The sequence below is a fragment of the Camelus bactrianus genome, chromosome 15 (genome assembly GCF_048773025.1).
Source record: "Camelus bactrianus isolate YW-2024 breed Bactrian camel chromosome 15, ASM4877302v1, whole genome shotgun sequence".
In the NCBI taxonomy this organism is placed as follows: domain Eukaryota; kingdom Metazoa; phylum Chordata; class Mammalia; order Artiodactyla; family Camelidae; genus Camelus; species Camelus bactrianus.
Window position 1 is genome coordinate 20,487,024 of NC_133553.1, and position 15,407 is coordinate 20,502,430.

The window sequence follows — 15,407 nt, forward strand, 5'->3', positions numbered from 1 at the left end:
GGCAGAAATATGCTGGAATGTTGGATTGCATGTCTGAGACTCGAGGGAGGGCAAGAAAATGGGAGGCAAGATATCAAAAGGCGTAAAGGAAGAGATGGTGGCAGTCACAGTCAGCTTCGTGTCCATGTCCGTGTCCTTTGGAATAATCTGCCGAGTGCTTATTTTGCGCCCATCCCCGTTCCAAGAGCCTTACTTTCGTTGTTGTATTTAGTCCTCACGGCCTCTGCGAGCCACTTACTATTACTATTATTCCCATTATGCAAATAAACTGAGGCTCAGAGGGACACCATGGCTTTCTCTCAGGCCACACGTCTAGCAGGTGGCAGACCTGAGTGTGAACCCGGAGTCTGTGCGACTCTACAGCTTGCCTCTTTAACCTTGTCACAGCAGAGCCGGGAGGTAGTTAACAATGACACCATTTTACAGATGGGGAAACTGAGGCTCCGGGAGGTTAAGCACTGACATGTGTGTAGTTTATATACGTTGTAGAGCCGGGCCAAGTTTGGTAGCCTGTCTGTTACAAAACTAAATGGGTGGCTCTGCTGCTCATTGGCGGTGTCGAACAGGCTCTCCCCATGTGGCACCTCATTTTCCTCACTGGCTGGAAAAGGGATCAAAGTAGACATGAGCTTCCCAAACTGTGTTCCAGTGTGCACTGCTACATACTATTAGCTGTTATGCCAACAGGGGTTCCATGGTCATCTGTGTTTGAGAAACCTTACATTTAACAAAGTTCTTTTCCCATGAGGGTTCTCAGGGCCTCCTGTGTGCCTCCTGTGCTGTAAATCTCCAGGAGACGGCTACAGCATGCAGCATCTGGCTCAGTGTTCCCCACGGCACCCTTTGAGAAACTAAATCCCTCTTGGCTCTGTGGTGCTGATGGAGTTAATCAGGGTACTTCTCCACCTCATGCACGGCAGCTGAGCCGTCAGAGCTCACTGAGGGGAGACACCCTCTATGGTTTTACAGTGGGGCTGTGAGAACTGGCCTTGGCCCTGTCTCTGCTTCCCTGCCTGGCTCCCTCGCTTCTCCCCAGGGAGCAGACGTGTGTTGAGTGCTTTGTGAGCTGCAGGCGTTGGGCCTGGACTCTACATTTATTGCCTGAAATCCTCAGAACGGCTCAGTGAGATAGGAGACACTGTTATCCCCATTTGGCAGAGAAAGAGAGACTTGGGTTAGGTCACTTGCCCAAAGTCATGTTGGGGGTTTACAGTGAAGCCAGACCAAATCCTGGTCACTTGACTCCAAAACAATAGACCCACTCAGCCGTACCGAGCCAGGCCTCACAGCTGGCAGGGGGCCAGACCGACCACAGTACCCTACATCCTGGCGCTCTGCTTTCTTAGTTTTACCTTTAGGCAAATCGTTGAACCTGTCTGAACTTCTGTACCTTCATCTGTAGAGCAAACCCACTTTCCTAGTGGCTTCTTATGAGAGTTTCATGAAATAAACACGTGCTGGGTCAGGAACCGCTGTGCACTGAGCGCTCAGGCTCCAAGATCACGCCCCTGCGTTTGAGTCCTGGGTCTGTCAGTTATTGGCTATGAGACTAGGAAAGTTTCTCAGTCCTCTGTGGGGACAATACCTACCTCCTAGGGATATTGGGAGAATTAAATCAATCAACACATCTGAAACATTAAGTGCAGCACCTGGCTCTGCTCTCTCACATTACATGCTCATGTTAGGTACTGCCATCACCATCATCACCACCATCTCCATCACCACCACCATCACCATCACCTCCACCACCATCACTATCACCACTGTTATCATCACCATCACCACCATCATCACCATCACCACCATCATCACCATCACCACCATCATCACCATCAACATCATCTCCATCACCATCACCATCATCTCCATCACTATCATCACCACCATCATCACCATCACCATCATCTCCATCTCCATCACCATCACTGTCACCAGTCCACCATAAGAGTCACCATCACCGTCACCATCACCACCATCCTCCCTCTCCTCTCTCCCCTCTATTAAACTGTAAGTATTGCACAGAGGTTGAAATTTACATTTCACTGAGTGGGAAGAGAATGTCAAACTCTGGAATGCTGAGGTGTAGGGAATGATGCAAGCTCCTAGGAGTTGTGTGGAGACGTATGGTAACCACCGTTTCTGAAAACTAAGATTCTTGGTCTTACTGGATGCATTTGGATTTGTAATTCACCTGTCAAATTAGAATCACATTTAGTTACATTTCTAACAACTCATAATACTTGAAATGAATGATATGCCTTTAGGATAGTCCCCGCAAATCTGGGGTGTGTGGTAGCTGCACTTACATTCTGATTACTGGTGGCTCTCTTATTTCGACTGGGAACCTGGGGCAAATTACCTAACTCAAGGAACTATAAATTAAGCTGATGATAGGCATTTATTATTTTTTCTTTTTCTTTTTTTTGGGGGGGGGAGTAATTAGGTTTTTTTTTTAATTTATTTCTCTTTTTTTAATGGAGGTACTGGGGATTGAACCCAGGGCCTCGTGCATGCTAGGTATGCACTCTCCCACTGACCTACACCCTCCCCCTTATTTTTCTCATTCATCTAGTCATTGAACAGATCTTTAGTGAGCAGCTACTATGTGCCAGGTGCTGGCAAGCACGGCAACAACAACAAACCTTTGCTTCTGTTTTCTAGCTGGAAATGACAAAGCAGATTGTGACTTGACTTCTAAGGAAACCTTCTATTTCAGGTTCCAAACAACCAGCTTCAAAAGGCAGCGCCGTTGTTTGTAATCTGAGAGTCGCCTGTGCCCGAGATGGCAGATGTCTTGGTTACTCGTTTGCCCCGGGAAGGCCTCCCTCTCCGCGGAGTGCCCCGGGTGTCTCTGGGGGTCGCAGCCCCGGGTCACGGCGTGGTCTCTCTGTTCGTTGCAGGTTTCCCCGCCTGCACAGCGCGGTGATCAGGACCTTTGTTCTCGTGCAGCACTACGCGGCCGCTATGATGGCCGTGCGCGGCCTCTCACAGATGAAGAACTACACGTCAGTGGAGACGCTGGAGATCACGCAGAACCTCATCAACTCCCCGAAGCAGTGCCCCTGCGGCCACGGGCTCATGGTCCTGCTGCGGGTGCCCTGCTCGCCGCTGGCCGCCGTGGCCTACGAGCGGCTGGCCCACGTGCGGGCGCGTCTGGCCCTGGAGGAGCACTTTGAGATCATCCTGGGCAACCCCAGCTCTGGCATCACTGTCGGGAAGCACTTCTTAAAGCAGCTCAAGGTGGGGACAGGCGGGGTGACAGGGTCCTGGGAGTCCTGGAGGGTGGAGCATGGCAACCAAGAGGAGGGGAGGAGGATGGGGTGGTGACAGACTCATTAACGTGGCCTCTGCCCACCCAGCCACCCCTCCAGCCACCTCTCGGGCCATATCCCTGCCTACATCTTTCGGTCCAGCTGGACCCCATTTACTTATAAATACTGCTCCCCCAAAACACACTGTCTTGCTGGTTCAAACTTCTGGGCTGTGGCACGCTTTTATTTCTTCCTGGGGGTTCATTTATTCTTGTCCTTTGTTTAACCAAAGCCCATCAGCCTGCAGAATTCAACTCAGTGTCTTTTCTTTCAAGAAGCCTCCCTTCCCTCTACTTGCCTCATAGCCCCAGCATGGGGCAGGTTTGGTTTTCCCTGCCTGTCATCTGGCTCCTCCTCCTGAAGGGCAGGGACCACCCCCACACACCTCAGCCCCCAAACTAGCACAGTACCTGGCCCTGGTTGTTTCTCACTAAACCTACAAGGGATGGAAGATGCCAAAGAGTTAGGGCAAGAGTATTGAGAGAATAATTGAGCAGAAACCATGAAGGCCCAGCACCACAGTGGAGGGAACACAGCCTGAATATTAGATAGTCGGGAGTGTATACTTTCTCTCAAAGAACAGCTGATATGTGTCGGGCAGTGTCCTGTGTGGCTGGGAATCCCGTGGTGAAGTGACGATATGCTTATTTGCAGCATAAATTTGATAAAAATCAGAGGATGCACTGCGGGGGTTTAAGTCAGGAGGAGGACATCAGGGGCCCCTGAGCTGGGCTAGCTGGGAAGGCAGGCGTCCTATAGCTTTATTTCTTTTTAATTATCTGCAGATGTGGCAGAAAATTGAGGATGCGGAGTGGAGGCCTCAGACGTACTTGGAGCTGGAGGGCCTGCCTTGCATCCTCATCTTCAGTGGGATGGACCCACACGGGGAGTCCTTGCCCAGGTGAGTGGGGCTGTGCTGGCAGGTCCTGAGGAGCCGGCTGCCTGGCCCACAGCGGGGGTGGGGTGGGGGGTTGCCAGGCCGCGCTTCCGCTGCCCAACTCTAGGCGGCACATTCACATCACCACCATCATCACCATCATAGATTTGCATCTTTATGGTGACGGTTTTCCAGCAGATGCCGTGAAGTGTGTCTGAGACCGGGCAGCTCTTCCTCATTCTCAGATGGGCACCCCTGGGGCTCGTGGGGGGTGGGGCGCGGGGGCTGTTGCCAGGCTCTGTGGGTGGACACCCTGTAGCTGATGAAGAAACTGAGGTTTACAGAGACGAAGCCGGTGGGCGGGCTCCAGGGCTGCTGGCTGCTTTCCACTGGGCCGCACGCCGTGCTTCACGAGGGCGCTGCACGCTGCGTGCCCACAGGCCGGGCAGAGGTGGCCCAGGACGTTTGAGCTGGGTGGTTGCTGCTTCACTTGGAGGAATTCTTCCATTCCTCGGCTCCGTAAGGACTAAGACAATGTCTTAATCTATCTTTTTTTTGGTATATTATAGTCAGTTTACAACGTTGTGTCAGTTTCTGGTGCACAGCATAATGCTTCAGTCATACGTGAACACACAGATACTCGTTTTCATATTCTTTTTCACCGTCAGTTACTACAAGATCTTGAATATCGTTCCCTGTGCTGTACAGTATGAACTTGCTGTTTATCTATTTTATAGATAGTAGTTAGTATCTGTAAATCTCAAACTCCCAGTTTATCCCTTCCCATCCCCTTTCCCCCAGGTAACCATAAGATTGTTTACTGTGTCTGCAAGTCTGTTTCTGTTTCATAGATGAGTTCATTTGTGTCCTCTTTTTCTCTTTTTTTAGATTCCACATATGAGTGATATGTGGTATCTTTCTTTCTCTTTCTGGCTTATTTCACTTAGAATGACAATCTCCAGGTCCATCCATGTTCCTGCAAATTAAATAAGTAAATAAACCTAATTACCTCCTCCCATGAAAAACCAAAATAAATAAACAAAATATCTTAAATTTGAGCGAGGATTTATTGGGTTCCTTCTTTGTATCAGGCACTGGGCTAGACTTCTCTCCTAGCGTTTGCCCCTGGCAACCGTAGTATTACTGTCCTGCTTTATAGGTGAGCAAATGAAAGGTCATTTGCCTTGAGGTCACAGGAGCAGTAAGTTGCAGAGCCCGACTAGAACCCACTTCTGCCTCTCTCCCCGCCAAATCCTCTGCGGTTTCTCCTCCACAACCCCGAGCCCTGCCCTGGCCTGTCCACCGTGCCCACTCCTCTGTGAATTCCGTTACTCCTTGAGGCGTCTTCCCAGACAGAGTCGTATACAATATGGCGATGCCTTGGTTGCTGTCCCCTCCCTTGCATGAGGCATGGTCCTGGGCACATTTTAAATGTTGATTGAATAATGAAATGTCCACTTATTACAGATAATCCTCACAATAGTGCACTCAGCTGGTCATTAATATTTATTCCCATCGTTCAGATGAAAAAAATCTGAGCCTCCAAGAAATTGCCCAGCTGACTGAGGGTTCTGTTGCTCGAAGTGGCACAGCTGGGGCTCAAGCCTCATTTTCATCTGACCTGAAAGTCAGTGCTCTTTTGATTCCAGGCAGAACCAGGCTAAACACACAGCAGGTGCCCCCAGAGACTCACAATCAAACAGACTTGGCTGCTAAGGGCTCACGGTGACAAAGTGTGCACCAGTCCTAGGGGCCCACTGAGGAACGCAGGGTGCTGGTCCCCCAGCATGGAGCGGTGCCTCCTTTGTGGAAGGCACTGGATAGACACCTTCTTCTGTGTCCTTCTAGGTCTCTGAGGTACTGTGACCTGCGGCTGATAAACTCCTCCTGCCTGGTGAGGACAGCCCTGGAGCAGGAGCTGGGCCTGGCCGCCTACTTTGTGAGCAACGAGGCTCCCCTGGAGAAGGGGGCCCAGAACGAGGCCTTGGAGAGCGACGCGGAGAAGCTGAGCGGCACGGACGAGGACGAGGAGCTGGTGACCGAAGGTGAGGGTGGCCGAGCCCTCACCCCGCATGTCCCCGCGCGAGTCTAGACAGCCGTCCCTGCTCGGTGTGACCCGGGAACTGTCTGCTGCTTGCAGCTCCGGGTGAGAATGACCTAGATCCGTCTTTGAGGGAAACGGCAAATCCCTCAATGAATTCAGATCCTGCTTTTTTCCCCTAATTTTTGGTGATGTGAGAGAATGGAAATCCCTATCGTTTCTTCCTAGCTCTAGAATTCTTAAAGAATAGGAAGAAGAATTGAGACTTCTTAGGGTTCAAGTTCATGCTCTGTTCGAATTGCTGGTGGAGTTACTGCCAAGTGGAAGACTCCATCACTTATTTCCTCTGTGCGAATTAACGGGACCTGTCCATTATTGGGATTTATGAAAACTGGCCGGTTTCATTTGCAGACATCAAAATCCAACACCATATTTTGCATAGAACACAAACATCAGAGCAGTGCATTTCATTTGGCTATAGTCAACAGCATAGTGAGAAAAAATTAAAAGCTGCTACTACAAACACGCAAAGCGTTTGTGATGTAGCAGAGAGAGAGATTGAAAACCGGGACTCCTCTCCCCTCTCCATCTCTGGCTGTGTGGCTTTGATGGGTCATGTCACCCTTCCCAGCCTCAGATGGTGTATCTGGAAAATGGGGATGGAAAGACCCACCCGACAGATGCCCTGCTGCTGTAGGAACCTTTCACAGTCATGACTTGACCTTGACGTGAAACTGCCTCCACTTCCCTGTTGCCTATGGGATGAATCCACACTCCCAGCATCTCCCACCCACCTCTGTTCTCTCACCATCTGCTCCTCTTGGCTTTTGGCCCCTACGCCGCACCCTCAGCTCTTGGCCGCACTCAACTCATGGCTGTGCCCTGCTCTATCACCTCTGGGCCACACAGGTGCTCTCCCCACTGCTCGAGTTCCCTCTGCTCCGTGCTCTGCCTGGAAACTCCTGCCAGCCTGTCAGGACTTGGCTCAAGGTCACCTCTCCCAGGAGTTTCCCTGGTCCTGCCTCCCTGTGCTGGGTGGGAGCCTGGCCCCTGGGCAGGAGCCCCATGGAGCCTCAAGTGCCTTGCTGGCCTGCCCTGCGTCTTGCTCCTGTCTCCTTAGCACTCCCTTGAGGATGGTGCCTGGAAACGATGGATGGATGGATGGATGGATGAATGGATGAGAGATGACACCTGTGAATGCACTTTGTAAACTGGGAAGTGCTGGGGGAACGTAAGGACAGTGATCACGAGGTGTCTTCAGTGGGTGTGTTTTGAAACAGGCTCCGCCTTGGAGAAGAGGAGCCCCGTGAAGAGAGAACGGTCCTGCTCCCACGACTCGGTGTCCTCATCCATCTCCTCTAAGGCGTCTAGTGAGTCTCCAAGGGCTAAAGATCCCACAATAGGACCTTTGTTTTTGGGGGGGTGAGATTTCAGAGAATGGAAAGAGACCTTTTATTTTCAACTAGAACTGGAAGAAGGAATCTTTGAAGAGCTGGACTTTGTTTCTGGGCTGGGGTCTGGGTACACGAGGAGATGGAGCAGTGGCTCCTGTCCCGGGAGGAGGCCGTGGCCTGGGGCCCTGCAGGGCTGGTGCCAGGCGGTGTCAGAGGGTGAGCCCCCTGCGCTCTGCCGGCAGCTGTTGGTTTGGGGAATCTGGGGAGAGGAGCGTTCTTGTTGAGTCTGAAGGCTAAGAGAACTGGTCACAGAAGACTTCGCTGGGTAGCAAATGTTCCCTGAGCCCTGGACCCAGACCGCTTTATGGTGGAGGGCGTGGGGCCTGTGGATAAAATGCTCCTAGTCTCTGCCCTAAGGGAGGCCTCGGTCTTGGGAGCAGTTGGGACCCGCACACCTGAGACAGTATCACGTCTTCCCAATGCAGGTGTTTATTGAGAATCTACTCTCTATCTGACTGAGGGCATTGAGAGACAAGTTAGATGTGGATCTGCTCTCAGGGAACTCGTTGTTCCTTTGCACCAGGTGATGTTGCAATAGCGGCTGCCGTGTTTTTTTCTGCACACATTCACACACGTGAAATGTTATGGTTACGTGTGGGAGGAAGTAATTAATTTTGTCTCGGGCAGGGCAGATTTAGGGGAAGGGGAGGTCCCTGCAGGTTTTGGAGAGCAGCTGGCCTTTGGGCCTTGCAGGGGAAGGTATTCCAGGTGCAGGAGACTTCACAGGTAAAGGAGGCGCTGGGTGTGGAGGTACGTGGGGTGCTTGGGCACAGTGAGTGGTCCCAGGGCTACAGCTCAGGGTGCGGTGGGCCTGGCCACGGTCAGGGCATTGCTGCAAAAGTCAGGGCACATCAGGGGGTTTGGCCTGGGGGCTGCTTTGATTTCCTCTCTTCTTTCCTCTCCTCACCAGCCCTTGGATAACAGTGGGCCAGGTGGCGGGGTCTCCCTCACAGAGGGAGTCGAACGAGGCCTCCTTAACATAAGCCTGGACTCTGTGAGCGAAGAAAGATCAGATTCACGGGCTAGAGTCAGTCAGAAAAGCCAAATGCCGCAGCCATCTGTCCTTCTGCCCCACACAGTAGAGGGAACCCAGGGTGCCACGGGGTGAGCCGAGAAGGATGACCTGTACATGAGAGTAGAGAGGTGTGGTACTTTGTCCCCCGCCCCATCCAGCCTGACAGCTTCCTGGTAGATGCTGGGACATGCTGGTCTGTGTAGTATCTTCAGGTGGAGTAGCATGTCTAAGCTGTCAACCAGCCTCTCTCCTCTGGTGAGGTGACTTTCTTAGGATTCCCCAGACAGTCCTGAGATTTTGGGGGTCTCTGATGAAATGCTTCTTGTGGCCTTGGGTGTGACCCCCCTCCACATTTGAGGGATGAGGAAATCCCCACATTTCAGGAGGCTCAGGGAAATGAGGCTTGGCCACAGCCACATTAGTCAGGATGGGGGGGGTGACACGAGTCAGCCTGGGCAGGCCTAGGTCCCTTTTTCATAGACTGACAGAGTCCCCCTTGGACTCAACCAGGGCAGGCCGATTGAGGTCTGAGGGTGGATGGAGAGAAATGTCCGTGTGGATCTCTGTCTTCTGGGTCCTCCAGTCTGGGCCTCACAACCTAGGGGAGTGGGTGAAGACCTCAGGGTCCCCATGAGCTACTGTTGGAACCTCAGGCCACTTTGATGTCCTTTGGGCCCATTTGTCCCCCTTCCCCAGGCCAGATGCCCATCCTCCCTACCCCTGGTCCTCGGCTCCTCCACTGACTGAGCTGATCAGCTCAGGTCCCTTGTCCACAGGAGAGGCAGTTTATCGGGGGTCAGGCCTTCAGCCGAGGGGACAGGCAGGTGCCGCAGCTCCTCCTTCCATGAGCAGTCTGTACCTGAGCCAGATGCAGGCTGGGGGCTGCGTAAGCCTGGGGCGCTCAGATCCAGCGGGGAGGTTGCCTGAGCCGTGTGGTGAGCAGCGTGCAGGCTGAACCGAGTGCCGTGGGGAGGGGCTCGGCCTCTCCCAGGAGGGTAGCAAAAGGATATCAGGCCTGCCTGGGAAACAGTCTCCCTCGTCTCCTGGAAAATGGCAAAGCTGAGACATAGATGTGGTTCCTGTGGAGATGAGGTCTGCGGGGCTGCTTGGAGCTGGCATGCAGGCCCTGGACGTACGTGGCTGGCTTACTATAAAAGACAGGGACCAGCGTGTGGCTCCTGGGTGTCCAGGGACTCACACTCACCATGGCCCTCAGCATGGTCCACGTCGGGGAGAGGGCAAAAGAAACCCTGCCTTTGGGTGGCTGCTGTCCTGCTGCTTGAACTCTTCTGGAAGCTGAGTGACTGTAGCTTTAGTCAAACCTTTTCAGTCCTGTGAGTTTCACTGCCAGTTTGAACCAGAAACATCACTGTGCTGTGCAGAGGGGAGGTTTGAGCTCCAGAAGCCACCTGCACAGAAGTGGAGTAGGCGTGTAGGCTGAGTGCTGGAGGTGAGGGGTTCCGGGACAGACCGGGCAGGGGTGCAGAGGAGAGGCCATTGCGGCGTGCGTGGGCCCAGGCGAGTAGTGCTGGCCCTCTCCCCGAAGCACCTCCTGGCTTTCTCAGAAGGGCAGAAGAGTCTCTGTTTAACCAGAGGTGGGATTCATTGACGAAATTCCCAGTAACTGTCGAGTGAAGGTAGTCAGCGCTGCCTAAGCAGGAGCTGCGGTTTCAGGGCCTTGACTGATGGACCGTCTCTCCCCAGGCTCTGCGCTCTGCGGTGATTCCTCAGCACCCCCAGCGGGGCCCTCGCAGGGGGAGCAGGCCCGATCCCCGCCGCCCGGCGGCCCCACAGAGGAGGGCAGGGCCCCCGGTGAGAGACAGAGGCTCCGGGCCGGGTGGGAGCCGCCCGCCGTCATCAGCCGGCACAGCCCCGGGCTGGCCCCCCCGCCGGACCCCGGCCTCAGGACCTGCCGGCGGAGCATCCGGAGGTCGGCCCCCTCGTCCTCCTCCCAGCTCTCCTCCTCGGGCTCGTCCTCCTCGTCCATGGTGCCTGCCGCCGGGCCGCTTGTCCTGCAGGCCTCCCAGTGCTCCATGACCAAGGCCTGCCGGCAGCCGCCCATAGTCTTCCTGCCCAAGCTGGTGTACGACATGGTCACGGCCACCGACAGCAGCGGCCTGCCCAAGGCCGCCTCGCTCCTGCCCTCGCACTCGGTCGTGTGGGCCAGCTCGTTCCGGCCGCTGCTCAGCAAGACGATGACGTCCACAGAGCAGTCCCTGTACTACCGGCAGTGGACGGTGCCCCGGCCCAGCCACATGGACTACGGCAACCGCGCCGAGGGCCGCGTGGACGGCTTCCACCCGCGCCGCCTGCTGCTCAGCGGGCCCCCCCAGGTGGGTGCCGCCCTGTGCGGTCGGACTGCCTGGGGGCTTGTATTCCCGCCCAGAGGCAGGTTTGGGGCCGACAGCATCCCCTATTCGTGTCTGCTATTTCTGCAGCGGAATCTCTGATGTCGCAAAGTAGATGAGTGGGCAGATCTCCCTGTCCCCCACGGCGGGGTGACCTCCATCCTCTGACCCCAGTTTTCTCCTTTGTGTCATGCGTGGGTGGAGGGGTTCTCTGCGAGTGCCTCCTGCTCCTTCAGACTACAGTTCTGCATTTCCCACGTTATTGCACTCAGTCCTCACAGCCAGTGTGTACAGTTCACTCCTACTCTGGCAATGGAGCCCAACCCCTGGTTCTGCCCTGCAAGACTTTGGTGAAACAGGACAGGGTGGCAGGAGGCCTGTCTCCATCCTCCAGCTCTTTGCGTTTTTCCAACAACAAAAGACTGTTTCACCCATCAGCCTGGCAGAACCTGGGAGGTGTGAGTGTCAAGTGTCGTGACCACGTGAGGAGGACACACGAGGTGGGTATCAGGTCTTGGCCAGACAGTGCAGGAGTGGAAGGTGGGCCCTGAGGGAACGGCTGGGGCTTAGATTTGGACTAAAACATCACCTAACACCCTGGGCCGGTTCCAGCCTTCTCTGTGCCTTATGGTCCTCATCTGAGAATGAGGAAACTAATAGCACCTTGATGACAAAAATGGAGCCCTCAAACAGGAGAATAATTGTAGGGCACCGGGAATATGGCCCGACCCCTAGAAGGCATTGTCATTGTCACCATCATCATCACTGTCTCAATTCAGGACATGCTTGCTTTTCACTTAGCACGTTCATTCCCTTTCCAGGAATCTATCCCAAGGAGCACAAGCCCCCACAAAGATGTGTAAGAACGCTAATTTTTGTATTGTTGACAGCAGTAAAAAAAAAAAAAAAACCAAACTGGAGACAACTTAAGTTCCATGGGTCACGTTTGGTTGAATCCATTTGGATTAAGCAGCATCGTGCAGTTCAACCACAGAAAGTTTGAGCTGGGTCTTTATGTGCTGGCATGGACATTTCTCTAAGATAGTCAAATGTTAAAGATCAAATTGCAGAATAAAATATACATAGTGTAACATCAATTACAAAAAAAAAATACCAGTGCATGCGCATGTCTGCGTGTGTGAAAAAGTCTAAAAACTCCCTGACAGGAGGGGTGTGAAGTAGTTACGTGGGGAGGGGGCTGGGGTTTGCGACTTTACTCTGCTTTATTTTGGATCTGTATTTCTTGACCTTTTATTGATTTATTTATTTTTAACATTTTTTATTGATTTATAATCATTTTACAATGTTGTGTCAAATTCCAGTGTAGAGCACAATTTTTCAGTTATACGTGAACATATATATGTTCATTGTCACATTTTTTCTCTATGAGCTACCATAAGATCTTGTGTATATTTCCCTGTGACCTTTTAAATGGGCATATATTCCTTTTAGTGATTTTTTAAAAATAGGAAAAAATTAAAAGTTTTTAAAAAAGGAGTCCTGGTTTCTCCATACCCTTGCATTACTGAATGTCATTAATCTTTAAAATTTTTGCCTATTTGATACTGGAAAAGAGTGTATCATAGTTTTATTAGTGAGGGTGAATCTATTTTTGTATGTTTATTGGTCATTGGCATGTCTTTGCTGACTTTCTGGTTTGTTTCTCTTGTTTGTTTTTCCTTTGGTCCATTTGACTTTTTCTTTGGCTTTGTAGGAGCTGTTTAGATGATAAATTTTAAATCTTGATCAATTGTATGTATTGCAAATATTTTCTCTGAAGCTCCCCCTGGTTGTGTTTCATATTTTCTTCTTAAAGTTAGTTTTTTCCATTCACCAACATTTGTTGAGTACTTACCATGATCTAGGCACTGAGCTAAGAAATTTGAAAGCACATTCTGAGAGTAGCACGTCGGGGAGGGGTACCTATTTAACCAGTTGTAACTTCAGTGAACTAAGACCAGGTATATTGGATTTGCCAAGTGCTGGGCTTGAGGGAGCAGGGGCCTCTCTAATACAAGAAGAAAGAGAAGGCAGAAGAGAAAATTCTTTTATTTATTTTCCTGGACTTAGGAGGAAAGAAATGTGATGCCAACTTTTTACGTCTTCCACAGTGAATTTTGTTATCTTTCTGCAGGTACATCGCTTAATTTAAGAATAGCAATGTGCAATTATGCAAGACTCTTTTAAGATATTATGTTTTATATGGGCAGTCTGTTTTTTGAAGCAACCTTTGTTCAGCTTGTGATGAAGTCCGGTTTCTAACAGCTTAAAAAATGGGGCCAGTTAAAACTGAAAAGGCATTTGCAGTGATTTGTAGGTGGGTGGGTCTCCTGCCCATGGGAGTCTGCCTATCTGCCTGCTTCTTCAGGCCACGTTTTCCCTCACAAGTCTTTGTTTCCCCTCCGGCCCTCATCTTAATCAGGTGAGATCTTTAAGAAAGATGGATGACAGGAGGCGTGGCAGGCGCCCCAGCCAGCACCGGTGTGCTGACGGTTGGCTCCAACTTACTGTCTTTACAGATTGGGAAAACAGGCGCCTACCTGCAGTTCCTCAGCATCCTGTCCAGAATGCTCATTCGGCTGACGGAAGTGGATGTTTACGACGAAGAAGAGATCAATATCAGTGAGTTATCCGCTGGTGGCGCTTGGGCTCGAAATGGTCTTTAGTCCATTTCTCAAGTGACTCTGGTTATGGCTTTTACTTTCAAGATGGAATTCTCAGGTTCCTGGTTAGACTCGTCCTGAGGGCCTTTGTAGGAGTGCTTTTATCTTTCCCTTGTAGTTATTTTGCTCAATACGAGAACAGTGCCTGGGAGGCCTTGGTGGGGATAAAATTACCGCCCTAAAAATAACTGCTGTTTACTGAGGACCTTCCAAATGTCAAACACTGTGCTAGATGCTTTATATAAATGACCACATTTAGTTTTCTGCACCACATCAAGAGATAGGTATTGTTACTCCGTTTTCCTGATAAGTAACACGTCCAGGAGCCCAGCAGGGAGGGGGCAGAGTTGGAACTAAACTAGGTTTGGGTGCTGACTCTGGAAGGTGGACTTGTCCATCGGTGGGGTTCCCACTCAGGCCACTGAGCACCTGGGTCCATATCCGGGGGCAGAATGGAAATACATGATACGCGGGGAATAGCCTTTTCTCGTCACTCACAGAACAAAATTTACCCTGATTAAGGTGAACAGCTGTTTTAGGCTAATTGTAAAACATCTCCATTTTTCTCTTTCATTGTCCCTCCAGTGGCCCAGAAACCTGGCCTGGTACATGAACCTATTGCTCTGGGAATGAGGATTTGTGTGGGGAGTCCCATGTGTGTCGCAGAGGAAGTGTACCAGTAAGCTGCACTGGCACCTAACAGCGCTTCTGTTTTATTGTGCCTGTTTAAGGTGTACAGCTTGGTGATTTGATATACGCTGTGAAATCATCACAGTCACTCTAATGAATATTCTCATCACCTCACATACTTACCATGTTCATTGCAGCATTATTCACAATAGCCAAGACATAGGAACAACCATATGTCGTCCACTGATGGATAAACGTCCGTCTGCAGTTGAGTGGATAAGGAAGATGTGGTCTATCCATGTAGTGTGTTCAGCCTTGACAAGGAAGGCAGTCCTGCCACTTCCACACACACAACTTCTTTAGATGCTCCCGACTCTGAGTTTTGACTTTAACCAAGGAAGCCCATCCAGCCCTTCGTCTTTCCTTTGAAGGAGAAGGGAAAGAGGCTTTTTGGCTCTTCATCTAAATACCGAGTTTTCCACGATTTCTCCCATAGTGCGGAACTGTATTTTAGATGGAAGTTATCAGGTCTGCTGAGTTTCTATCTCCTCATTTTGTTGGATTTACCAGCGATAAAGACAGGATTTAAACCCAGTCTGTTAAACTTCAAAGACTATTTTCTCAAATTCTCTCTTATTTCCTTGGGCTTCCCTTTGGTAAAATTGCATAATTCTTGTTTTATAGGCTGTCGTGAAGACTAAATGATGTTACACATATGAAGCCCAGAGCACCTATTAAATACACAAGAAACATTCCTCTCCCTCTTCTATCCTTATTTTTTATCTTTCTTTTGGGTGTGTACTCTGCCCATGTGTACAATATAGCAGGATAGATACAGATATATACAGTGATATATATCAATGTCATATATATAATATGTATATCATATCTATAAAATCAATGTCACATAAGTTTGAGTTAGACCAACTAGATTTTTTTTTTTTTTTTTACCTTTTAGCCAATAAACATTTGGTGAGCGTCATAGACAATACCAATTAGAATGTAAGGTAATACACAGCAAACGGCAAAATGTGGTTGGGCCATGAGGAGTGCTGGCCTTCAGCAGGG

At 50.8% G+C, this 15,407-nt stretch overlaps 1 protein-coding gene across 8 annotated transcripts in view; it reads left to right on the top strand.

Moving 5' to 3' along the window:
* GREB1 (growth regulating estrogen receptor binding 1) overlaps positions 1-15,407 on the top strand; it is a 126,225-nt gene that overhangs the window by 95,187 nt on the left and 15,631 nt on the right. For 7 of the 8 annotated variants that reach the window (XM_074341669.1, XM_074341662.1, XM_074341665.1 and 4 more), the window contains 6 exons: positions 2,901-3,240; positions 4,097-4,212; positions 6,037-6,233; positions 7,510-7,599; positions 10,403-11,031; positions 13,566-13,668. In XM_074341669.1, coding sequence (XP_074197770.1) covers positions 2,901-3,240; positions 4,097-4,212; positions 6,037-6,233; positions 7,510-7,599; positions 10,403-11,031; positions 13,566-13,668 — 1,475 coding nt within the window. Of the gene's footprint in view, positions 1-2,900; positions 3,241-4,096; positions 4,213-6,036; positions 6,234-7,509; positions 7,600-10,402; positions 11,032-13,565; positions 13,669-15,407 lie in introns of those variants that run through there. The other variant, XM_074341670.1, reaches the window with a different exon arrangement.